The following is a 12,399-nucleotide window of genomic DNA, read 5'->3' on the forward strand; positions in this document are numbered from 1 at the left end:
TACACCCTTCCCACTCCCTCCCTACTATCCTCCTTACCTATAGCACTAGGCCTGATGTGATTAAGCATCTGGGGAAACTCTATGTGTGGCGCCTGTTTAAGGAGTCCCTGCAGGTGGGTAGAGTTAGGAAAGGATACCCAACAAGGACCCATGTGAAAGCAGCATTGCCCTTAGGTTGGAGATACTGGGGTCCCAAGCTGTGTCTCATGCTTCAAAGGGCCTGCTCCCACCTGCCTCTGGTGTCTCCCCTTCCCACACAAAAAGGGGTCCCAAGGAAATGTGCAAATCCAAAGTCTGTGACTCCTTCAACATGCCTGGTTCCTGGATCCCCGGAATTCCCTGCCTAAATGGCTTGAGGTGACTACCAGGACATGCTCTACCCTCTACGTGCACCACTAGGCACTGGCAAGGTGGCTGGTTGAGAGGTGGATGTGGGCAGAGCTTGGACCTGTGGGCTGAGTCCACGCACACATGTGGAGGCCCCTCAGCACGGTGACTGCGAGAGGAAAGGCAGAAAGGCCTTGTTTCTGCAGACCAAGAGCTCTCGTCCGGAGATCCATTCTTGCCCCCATGCCCCACAAACAATAAGGGCAGCGCTTTAAAAGTGAGGAACGTCTATAATTTTCCTCAACGTTCTTGAATTTAAATTTATGCTACTGATGCCCTTTGTCAGGTCAGCCCCTAGGACTGCCAAAGACCCAGACGAGCAGCGTCTGAGTACCTGGAAGAATGGAATAAATGGTCACATGTGAAACAAGAAAGTTGGCCAATACAGTTGTCATCAGAAGAACAGAGTTGCATTAAACCAGGGGGCCAGGGCAGACCAACATTTCCTTGGTAAGCAGATCTTTTCAAGGGCTTTCTCTATTAGAGAGTCAAAACCCTATAGTATTTAAAAAACAAAACAAAACAAACAAACCTGTGGATGCTTCTGTACCTCTGTACAAAACAGAATTATTGTTTAAGCACATATTTCATTTTGGAAGAAGGAAAGTGCTACAAGTAATACCTATTACTTCCTAGAATTTAACCATTAAAATACAAGGGTGGTGCAGGGGGAGAGTGTGCTACATGTCTTAACAGGCATATACCTAAAGAAAAAAAGTAGAAAAGGCAAAGTAGGGCAGCCCAAAACAGCAATTAGGATTTTTCTTGAGTGGATAATGTATAGTTTCATTTAAATAGGAACACAATCTTCATTAACTTAATCTGTAAAAGCAGTAACTCCAACTCCCAGCTATTGCCCGAGTAAGGCAGTTTTATTGTTTTTTGTTTTCTTTTTTTTTTGCGGTACGTGGGCCTCTCACCATTGTGGTCTCTCCCGTTGCGGAGCACAGGCTCCGGACACGCAGGCTCAGCGGCCATGGCTCACGGGCTCAGCCGCTCCGCGGCATGTGGGATCCTCCCGGACCGGGGTACAAACCCGTGTCCCCTGCATCGGCAGGCGGACTCTCAGCCACTGCGCCACCAGGGAAGCCCGCGAGTAAGGCATTTTTAGAAACATCATTGCTACTTCGAAATTTAAAGTGAATCAGTCCTGTGGAGTTAATTACCGGTAAATACAACCTGAAGTAGTTCTCCCACTTGGCACTGAACCAGCATAAGGTGTTCTCAGTGTTAGCCAGAAACACTGCAAGGTATCAGATACTTGAAAAGCTAAGTTTATAGGCTTGGCAACAGTTTATAGGAATAGCGGGAAAAATCGTCAGTAGCATCCACAGTGAGAAACATGGATAAAGGCCTAATTAAAAGAAGACCTTTTTGATAGAGATTTTGATAGAGATTTAGACAAGCGTCCCCCAGCCCCCCCCCAAAAAAAATTCAGCTCTCTGTTGTTGCAGCCTATTCCCCAAATCAGTTATACTTACAAAAAGGAAATTACACCTATTTCTTTTCAATGCTGGCATGTGGATCCTATTTAGTTATAAAAGGTAGAAATAATTTTAGAAACTAAAAGTAAAATTAAATAAAGCCAGAACAAAGAAATTACTTTCATCACCAGTGCTTCGGGATACAGTGTCATCTGCTTCAGCGTTCTCGAGGAGGTATGCAAGAAGATCAGAGACCGAAGAAAAAAACTCGGAGGAATAGTTGTCTGAACTTTAATTAAATATTTGAATCAAGAAAAATGGGAACAGATGAAACCTTAGTAAGAGAGAAATGGTGCATGCACAAAGGGGATAGATTAATAAAATGACTGCTGATCTATTACTGGTAATAAACACATTTGTTTTGTTTTGTTTTTCTACAAACATGTCAAAGTTTCCTGCAACTCCCATAATTATTCAAACACACAAGTGTTCCCACTATCCTGGCTTACAAATAAATGTCCAGGAGGCCAACAAAGCAAGCTGTTTTGGTTCCTGAATTACACAGTTAATTGAGGCTGTTCAGCCCCAGATCTGATGTAGTGAACAGTCAGAATTGCTGATAGCTGAGTATCTTATTACTTTACTCTCATTTTTATTTGCTAAAGTGATTTCACACAATTTTGCATTTCAAATATTTCTAAATAAATTTAGTAAACCAGAGATGAAAATGGCAAGCCTCAAATCATATGTTTTAGAACAGATTCCCATTTGAACTGTTCATTTTATATAACCGAGTTTATTACACCTTCTTTAACAGATATGATATTAATGGTAAGTGTCGTGGTAATACATAAAAAAACACTGTTACTTTCTAATGTGTGACTTGTCTAAACCCTAAAAAGAGCACAGTTGGCTTTGCAGAGCCAAATCATATTATTGATCCATCTTGACTGTGGTTCATTTGCAAGATAAAGTCCCACCTGGGAGTCTTCTCATAAATTGGGTCAAGACAAGAAGAACTCTAGGTAGCCAGAGGTGTCTCTGTGTCTCTTTTCAAATAATTGATGGCCACTTCTTCTGGTGTGTGGAAGAAGTATAATGTCCTTGTCAAATGGGTATTGCTTTAGTACCACATGCCCAATAAGTTCTAGCATCTAGGAGAGCATGCAATAGAGGTTAATATTAGCTATGCAGTCATGGTATTATTAGTGTTTAATTATTTCATGTGCATTGAGATATTTTAAATGTTAAAGAGAAAACAGAAGGACTTATTCTCCTTAGCAACCATTAGAGTACAGAATGTTCACAGCTGCAATCACACTCATAAGGCAGGTAAATTGATGACAAAATGAGGGTAGCAACTAATGTGCATGCTATAGAAAACCTGAAAGTGGTACCTAAAATAGATAGCCCCCTTATGTTTTCCAAAATTCCATAGCTGGCTCAGACCATCAATCAGCACAATGGAAATCTGTCACTTTAACACTCAATGCCGATTTTCAGTCTTAGAAGTGCAAAGGGCGGGGGGGGGGGGTGTAAAATAATAAATCTGGGGGTTTTCCCCCTCACTGGCTAAGATGCTATCTCATTCGCGAATGATTTTACTTTATAAAAACCCTTTTAAAAATAAAGGGCTTAAGGTCTTAATGGCAACTCATACTGGTGTGCACATCTGTGGCTTCATTCTTCAGGTTAATATACAAAGGCTAAGTTATAGCAGAAGCATTATCGAAGGTAGGTTACTTTCTAAAATGCTTCATAAATATTATTTCCTTCAATATTATTTCCTTTGGCTCATGCACACTCAACGCGCTTCATATATATTATAAGATGATGAAGGTGGGAATGGTAATTATGTTATCAAAGCTGTTTTTCCAAAACTGTGTTGAAAGAAATTAACCGGTTCTTTCAAAATGTCAGTGTGCAAGTTCCTGAAGTTTCCCGGTGTTCTGACTTTAGGATTTCTCCAAAACACGCAAACAAAAGGTAAAAATCAGGTGGCCGTCGAAAATGACTTCGCGGACCCCATGTATACGGAAACCTCGGTTCAGGTATCCCACTGGGGTCGAAGGCGAAATCTTCGCACCGATATATTATTGAGCTTCACCCGCAGGAGTCTTCGTTCAGGCAGGGGATGCTTTCCAAGATCAGGAGGCGGTGGTGCCCAAGGGCAATGGAAGCTGGGAATCTCCGCTTCCCGCCCGCCCTGCCCGGGTCACCAGTGCTGGCCTGCGGCGCGAGTGCCCAGCTGCGCCTGGGACACCGCAGGCATAGCCGTGGCGGCGGCGGCGGCCGCAGCCGCCGCGTCGCCGATGCCGGGCAGGACGGAGCGCACGGAGCGGCGGAACTCCTCGTTCCTCCACGTGTAGAGCAGCGGGTTGAGCGCGGACAGAGCGCAGCACAGGAGCCAGCTGGCCGCCTGCACACCCCAGGGCACGGGCAGCGAGAAGCCGCTGGCCAGGCTCACCCACACCAGCGGCTGCGTGGCCAGCAAGAAGACGCAGCAGAGCAGCAGCACCGACAGGCCGCTGAGACGCCGCTGCGCCCGCCGCGGGTGCAGCGCTGGGGGCAGCGGCTGGGCCTGAGGCGGGTGCGCGGCACCACCCGGGCCTGGCGCGTGAGGGGCTCCCGGGAAGGCGGCGGCGGCGGCGCAGCCGGGCAGCTGGTGCAGTAGGTGGAAGTTGAGGACGCTGACCCGCTTGACGCTGACGCGCACGCGGCGCACGATGCCCAGGTAGCAGTGCAGCAGCAGCGCCGTCTGCGCCAGCAGCGCCGCGGCGGCCAGCAGCGCCGGGTAGTGGACGCGCGGGGGCGCGGCGCCGGGACGCGGCGCCCAGGGCGGGAGCAGCAGCACGAGGCCCAGGGCTAGTGCCCAGGACAGCGCCAGCATGCCCGCCGTGTGGCGCCGCTGGTACAGCGCCTGGTAGGTGGCGGGCGCCCGGGTGATGAGTAGGTAGCGGTTCAGGGCCACCAGGCAGTGGGACAAGAGGGACACGGTGAGCCCGAGGCCCAGCAGCCCGCCCCGCAGCAGGCGGTAGCTCCCCCCGGCGCCGTCCCAGTCCCCAGGGGGCTCCGCAGAGCCCGCGGGCAGGAGCCCGAGCACCGCCTCCTGCGGCATCCAGAGGGCGCAGACGCTGAGGTCGGCGGCACAGCCGTTCACGATGAAGGCGTTGCTCGTAGTCTGCAGCTTTCGGAAGGACGACACGAGATAGATGACCATGCCGTTGGCCAGCGTGCCTCCGATGGCCAGGCCTGAGTACAGGAGGGACACGGGGATGCGCCGGCCCGCCCACGACTCCTCTTCCTCGCAGAGCAGCAACAGCGATCCCCCGGTGGCGGAGGAAGTGGACGTGGAAGAGTTGGTCATTCTGGCCAACTCTTCACACCTCTCTGGCTAGCGTCGGCTTCTCGCAGCGCGGCGCATCCTGACACCCGCCTGCAGAGAGGGCAGAGACATCCCTTCAGCCCTCTGCCACCGACACAAAAGGCTGAAGCAGAATAATGGGCTGGGGGAGGGGGAGAGAGGGAGCTCTAGGAGAACGGGGGTGGCAAACGACAGGTGCCTGCCTGGGAAGTGTCTCTAGTGCCAGGCGAAGGGCCTCTTTACATTCAGCAAGCACCAGGGAAGCCCTAGGACAGAGCAATACGGAGAACAGTTTCCTCTTCTCCCCCTAAACACACACATAGACACACACACGGGAATGGCAGATGGAGCCCCCAGTTTCCAGGAGAAAGCAGAGATATCCCACCTGAGGAAAATACCAGGGGAAAGGGGTTGGGGGTATCTTACTTTCGGGCTGGTCCTTAGCTGGCAGTAGCAGAGGGAGGGATGCCAGGAAATACCTCCTCAGCAGCAGCATCTGTGGTCCCGAAATCAATAGGAGAAACTCATCTGGGATCAGTGCCAGGAGCCAAGTGCCTCCTTCTCCAATGCAGCATCCACGCACATGGCCCTAGGCAGAAACCAGCAGCTGCAGGGAGACTTCTCAGCTGGCAGCAGGGCTGGAGAAAGTGAAGTGGCAGGCTGCAAGCCCAGGCAGGTGGGCAGGTAGTCAGGCGGCAGCAGCAAGGATGCTTGGCTGCAAAAGCAGAAGCTCAGCTCAAGAGGAGAGCAAGCACTCCGTGCTCAGAAGCAAGAGTGGTGGCTGATGAGGGGAACCCACTCGAAGCGCTCTCCTGCTCAGTTATACATCACGCAGGGAAAAGGCAGCCTTTCCACACTTGCATGAATTATTCAATAGCTTCTAACTTGTGAAAGGGAAGAAAAATATCTTGCTCAGAAAGTGCTGTCATTAAACAAGTTTCTCTGTTTTTTCTCAGTCTCTCAATCACCCTATTTTTCACTTTGCTTCGTTTTTCTTTTCTTCTTTTTTTTTCCTTCCATCAATGCTAGAATAAAATTTAATATACCCCCAATGTATTTCATCCCAGTCTGATGCATCCTGGGGGTGAGTTTTTCTGAGAGATAAATATACTCCTAATACCTACGACTGATCTCTTCCATCCCACATTTTCAGGGAGAACTTACATTCTAATTGAAATTCACTTTTTCTTTGGTAAGGTGGGACATGGGTCATTATCCACACAAAATCTCCAAGTCTTAATTTCAATAATAATTTCAGTTTTTTTCTCATCATCAAACTCCTTTCTAGAGGGTGGCTTCTGTTTCAGTAATGAAATCGAGGGTAAAAATGACATGGTCAGAAGTTTAAATACAAGTGGGTATCTGGGGGAAAGCAAGGGCCCTGAATGTTACACAGGTTAAGGGGCAAAGTTGTCTCTTTACTGCAGAACTTTTAATCTTGTGGTCTGTCTTAGATAGAGATTTGCAGTCTGAAGTTGGAATCTTCCACATGGGAAATTTTTCATAAAAGTCATCACCTCCCACAAATCATTTTTCACCAGGAAAATCATTTATTTGAAAATGTAACTCAATATAGAATATGGTAATACGGCATAATAGAAAAAAATGCTAGGTGGGGTTTCAGGACACCTGGGTTCTAAGCTGGATGTCCACCAAATAAATGGCCTTGGGATGGATCACTCTTGTCAAATAAGAAGTTTCACTCAGTGACTTCCAAGGCCCTTTCTGTTCGAACTTTCTATGAATCCTCATGCATAAATGTGACATTTCTCCACCCTAGTCTGACATCTGAAATATACCTACTCCATCTAACATGTAATGTAGTCAGTCTCAGGTCACACGGCAGCAGTTTTTTTCCAGTCTGTCCCTAAGGGTGTCTATTCAGGATGAAGCACAAAGTGCACCTCCTCTGCTCTCTGCTTCCCTCTCTCTCTTTCAGAAACAGGGTTAGTTAATGACAACTCTGAGGAGGTAGGACTAAAGCAGGACTTGATGGATTTGGTCCATTTAAGTGGTATCTGATAGTTGAGTCGGGGGATTTTTTGCCAGTGTCTTTTATCTGTTGTTATTTGTCTTAAGGCTTTGAGTACATCAAGCACAGCAAGCCTGCAAGAGATCCCTCTAATCATTTATAGTTAAAACTTGTTGAAATAAAAATTTCCTCTCACGTGGTGGGGAAGGATTCAAGTTTCAGGTCCTTGGTCCCAGCTGCTGCCTTGCGTGGAATGAGCGAAGCCCCTGCTGGGGAACTCCGATGCCTTGCAGTCACACACTTCTGCCAAGACCCTCCCTTCTTTAGCCCTGGCCTGGAAAGGGACAAATTTTTGTTTGTTTGGGGGTTTGTTTTTGTTTTAAGCTACTGCATTTACATAATATAGGGTGGGAATTTTTTCTATCTTATTCCCAGCATCAAAACAGCACTCAATTATAATTAATATACTTGTTAGTGAATCAGCGAATGGATGTGTGTATAAATGGTTTCATTTCTTTCCATGGTGAGTCAGTAAATAGTTTTCATTAGCATCTCTTTCCTCCTACCCCCGCAGGAACTTGCTCTGTGAACTATGCCCTCTGATGCTGACCCAATCTCTCTACTCTCCACTGCTTGCTTTCCATTGGCCTTACAAAAATGCTGATTTCACTGCAATCCGATAAAGTTTCCCTGCACTTCACCTCCTTCTCAAGGTGCCTACACAGCTCACTCCCTTTCCTGGCAAAAGTGCTCGCTTTCTGTTTCTACTTCCTTTGCTCGCATTGAATGCCCACCCCACACTGCTTTTGGCTCTCACCACTGAGACACTTTCCAACTGATCAAAGGTCTGCCCATATATAAAACTGCCTACTGGACATGTCCACATGGCTAACCTATGGGTATCTCAAACCCCAGATGTCCAAAACTGATCCCTTCCTCTTCTTTCCAAATCAGTTCCTCCTTCTCCTGTGTTCTCAGTGACCAGTATCGCCAGTATCCTGGTGCCTAAGTCAGAATCCTAGCTATTACCCTTGATTCCTTATTTTCTCTCTTACTCCTGATATCCATCAATCACCAAGTGTCATCATTCTACCATATTAATTTTTTTTATCTTTTCACTGATCTCTATTCACTTTGCACTACCTGGTATCAGACAAACATCATCTCTTCTTTAAATTATCCCAACAAGGGCTTCCCTGTTGGCACAGTGGTTGAGAGTCCGCCTGCCGATGCAGGGGACATGGGTTCATGCCCCGGTCCGGGAGGATCCCACATGCCACAGAGCGGCTGGGTCCATGAGCCATGGCCGCTGAGCCTGCGTGTCCGGAGCCTGTGCTCCGCAATGGGAGAGGCCACAGCAGTGAGAGGCCCGCGTACCAAAAAAAAAAAAAAAAAAAAAAAAAAATTACTCCAACAAGCTCTAACTCTATGTGCAATCTTACCTTCCCCCAGACAATATGATCTTTCTAAAACCAAAAGACATCACTTGACATATTAAATATATTTATTTTTACCTGTTTCCTACCCTCTACTCTAATATACATTCCTTGGAAAAAGGAGGTTTACTCTGTTCACTACTATTATTGGCAGCTCCCAGAACAGTACCAGGCACATAGTAGACCCTTAATCAATATTTGTAGGAAAACTAGCAAGAAAATGTCACATTCTGCTTAAAACCTTTCACTGGGTCACCTGTTGCCCTCAGGAGACTCATAAATATCATCTTTGCTAATGATGTACACATACCATATGTACCAAGCATTGTTTTGAGTATTTTTCATCTCTTGTTTTATTTAGTCCTCGTGCCAGACCTACAAGGTAGCCAGGCTAGGGCCTAAATTTGCAGGCCAGGGCAGGAGTCCAGATAAAAGTCCATAGGTCACATGTCTAAATATTTTAAAATCATAAATCAAGCTATCAAACTGTTAAATAAAACATGTTCTATTCTCCTATCTTGACAAATATGCTAGAAAACCAGGCTCAAATTTAGAATTCTCAGATTTATAAATTGTTTCATGCCACTGGAATGTGACAACTCAGAGAGTTTGCCTCTGGCCCACAGTTCACCCCAGTTTTTCCCCACATGCCAGAGGGGCCTTATTTTAACATAGGACATGCCAGCCTGCCCATTCAAGTTTCATTCACATCCTTGTCACACAGCCACTCCTTGGCAACACCTCAGACCTAGGGTGGTACCTGGAAAGCATAGTCGGTCATCAGAAGGGCAAAGCCAGAGAGGAGGTCCACACAGGTCATGGAAGTGCGTTCATGGCCACCAGGCACAGAATTCTGGGTTCCTGGTAATGAACATGGTCTAGAAAGGGATGTAAGGTGTAGGGAAACTTGTCCCCTTAAATCCATTTAATAGATGAGAAAACAGCGTCACAAAGGGGTTAAATAACTTGCCCAAGTTCAGCTAGGAAGTGACATAACTAAGATTCAAACCCACTAGCCCATACTCAACCACTACACTATACCACCTCCTTTGGTGAAGTTTAATGTTCTTAACGTGGATTAGCTGAGGTAGATTAAGCTAATGTAACAAGGAGACCCAAAACTATAGAGGTTTAAAAAAATAATGAGCAGTCCAGATGGAAGACAGATCAACCGCCCAGGACCACTGAGAAACCCAGGTATCTTCTCAGTGCTCTACCACCCCTTAGGGTGATGATAGTATTCAAGGTGTGCTCCCTGGCCAGCAGTATTAGCATCACTTAGAAACTTGTGAATCACCAGGAATCATAATTCCTGGTGATGGGGCCCAGTGATCTGTGTTTTAACGAGCCCTCCAGGTAACTCTGATGCATGCTACAGTACAAGAGCCAGTGCCCTGGGATGTTATCCTTGTCTACATGGCTGACATTGTTTCCCTGCTACCGTGTCCACATTCCAGCTGGCAGGGATTGGATAAAAAGAAAGCGGGGTAGCCAGCTTTCTACATAAGGATGTGAACTGAAAATTCCACTTATCACTTTTGCACACACCCCAGTGGCCAAAACCCCAGCAGTCACATGGCTGCTCCTTGCTGCAAGAGAAGCTGGGACCACTCTAACTCACGTGCCCTACTAAAACTCGGGAGGGGCAGGAGAACGGAGAGAATGGATGCTGGGCAGTGGAGGGGGGCAGTTCTCAGGTTTACGCAGGTTTAAACCTGCAAGTTTAAAACAAGACATTGTGACTAGGGCCCTATAAACACAGTGCCTAGAGCATACCAGCTTTTTAGTTTTTTCATTTTTATTTTATTTTATTGTTTATTGAAGTACAGTTGATTTACAATGTTGTATTAATTTCTCCTGCACAGAAAATTTTATTTGGCTATACATACATTCTTTTTTATGTTCTTTTCCATTATGGTTTATCTCAGGATATTGAATACTGCTGCCTGTGCTATACAGTAGGACCTTGTTGTTTATCCATTCTATATATAGTAATTTGCATCTGCTGACCCCAACCTCCCATTCCATCCCTCTCCCCCCGCCCCGCAACCACAAGTCTGTTCTCTATGTCTGTGAGTCTGTTTCTATTTCATAGTTAGGTTCATTTGTGTCGTATTTTAGATTCCACATATTGGTGATGTCGTATGGTATTTGTCTTTCTCTTTCTGACTTACTTCACTTAGTATGATAATCTCTAGGTCCATCCACGTTGCTGTATATGGCATTATTTCATTCTTCTTTATGGCTGAGCAGTATTCCATTGTGTATATGTACCACATCTTCTTTATCCATTCATCTGTCGATGGACATTTAGGTTGTTTCTGTGTCTTGGCTATTGTGAATAGTGCTGCTATGAACATAGGGGTGCATGTATCTTTTTGAATTATAGTTTCATGCCAGCTTTTTAATACCCTTTGAAAAGGTTTGGTATCTGAAAGAAAGAATTACTGGCTCTGAAAAACAAAAAGGAAACTTTGAAATAGAAAGGGACATGCTATTAATAGTCAACTGCAATTCAATTCATTGTTATTCATAACTTAGTTTAAGGCGGAATCAGGATACATTTTCATGTTTGATATGACCTGTGATGGGGCCTCCAAAAGTGTTGAGGTCTGCAGAAGTCTTAAAACGGTCCCACATAAATCCCCACGTGACCTCATACATCCTCACCTCTCCACCGCATCCTCACTCCTCACCTGTGCTCCAGCCATGCTGTGGGCGTGCCCTTCCTGAGTGTGGCCCAGCCTCTCCTCTCCTTCCCATCCGGGCATCTCTATTTGTTCAGCGCATGCTTTCCTCATGGCTGTCTCTCCACAATCTGCCCCACTCCTGCCCAGCTAAGTCCTACGCAGCTTCCAGGTATGAGCTCAGGCTTCACCTCGTGCAAGGAGTCTTTCTTGATCTCCACAAGCGAGTGTCCAGCCTGGGTGCCCCCAAAGCACCCGAGTGTATCCCAGCCACAGCCAGGCTTCCCGGCTATGTTTATTCCCTCTCCAAACCGTAAGCTAGTCCAGGGCCAGGCTCTGTTTTTGATCAGAGTGCCTGACACATTGGAAATACTTAAACATTTGTTGACTGAATAGGTCCCTTGGGAACCTTTGATATGTGGGATCAAAATTTCTATCTCAATTTGCTTCTCAAGAGATACAACCAGCCTCAGTCATGCTGCAAAGCGTTGCGATTTTTCTCAAACACTTTAAAAGCTTCATGTAACCATATCTTCATGCTTTATGCCACCAGATTTTCTTTAAATAGAACTTTTGTTCCTAACAACCCCTCCTCATATAACCCCACCCGTGACAGGATCCAGTGTGGACTTTTCTAGTACTCAATTTCATAATCCACCAAAACAAGATCTAGCAACTGTCTCAAGTGCTTTGCGAAATCAAGGGGTAAGTGGCAGCACTGACAAAGTGCTCATTTCCTGTGGTCTGCCGTCAGCCAAGCCACAGAGCAGCTTCTCTAAGCACAACACTGAGGCAGTCTAAAATCCCATTTCAAATCCCAGCTGTACTTCCTCAGATCTTGGTCTCTCAGAAGTAACACAACTGGGAATCGTGGGGTATGGGCCAGTTTGGACCGTAGAAGAGCAACAGCTTTTGATGTTTCACAGCCAAACTTAGGAATAATTCAACTGCGTGTGAGCATTCTACCATTACCACAAAGCTCAATGGTCGAGTTTTTAGAAATTAAGAATTTAGAGAATTATGAAGCTGAAAACGACCTATAGTTTGTTCTATCCTGAAGCCCTTTACCTGGGGTCCGTGAGACCTTGCCATGATGGCCCTCAACTTTTCTCCTGCCTTCAGAGAGATT

At 46.4% G+C, this 12,399-nt stretch overlaps 1 protein-coding gene across 2 annotated transcripts; it reads right to left on the reverse strand.

The window, feature by feature from the left end:
• Positions 1-2,088: 2,088 nt before the first annotated feature.
• GPR88 (G protein-coupled receptor 88) lies at positions 2,089-5,995 on the reverse strand. Of its 2 annotated transcripts, none has more exons than XM_060302124.1 (2): positions 5,655-5,995; positions 2,089-5,247 (listed from the first exon to the last, which is right to left on the reverse strand). In XM_060302124.1, the coding sequence occupies exon 2, from the start codon at positions 5,176-5,178 to the stop codon at positions 4,027-4,029; it is 1,152 nt and encodes a 383-aa protein (XP_060158107.1). In that variant the 5' UTR covers positions 5,179-5,247; positions 5,655-5,995; the 3' UTR covers positions 2,089-4,026. The 2 variants fall into 2 exon arrangements, with proteins under 2 accessions (XP_060158107.1, XP_060158100.1); XM_060302117.1 differs by having other exon boundaries at positions 5,602-5,995.
• Between the last annotated feature and the right edge of the window lie 6,404 nt (positions 5,996-12,399).

Source organism: Globicephala melas, chromosome 1 (genome assembly GCF_963455315.2).
Source record: "Globicephala melas chromosome 1, mGloMel1.2, whole genome shotgun sequence".
Lineage (NCBI taxonomy): Eukaryota > Metazoa > Chordata > Mammalia > Artiodactyla > Delphinidae > Globicephala > Globicephala melas.

What these genes read in the sequence shown, in the direction of transcription:
- GPR88 (XM_060302124.1), bottom strand. Translation starts at nt 5,178, where the DNA reads ATGACCAACTCTTCCACGTCCACTTCCTCCGCCACCGGGGGATCGCTG.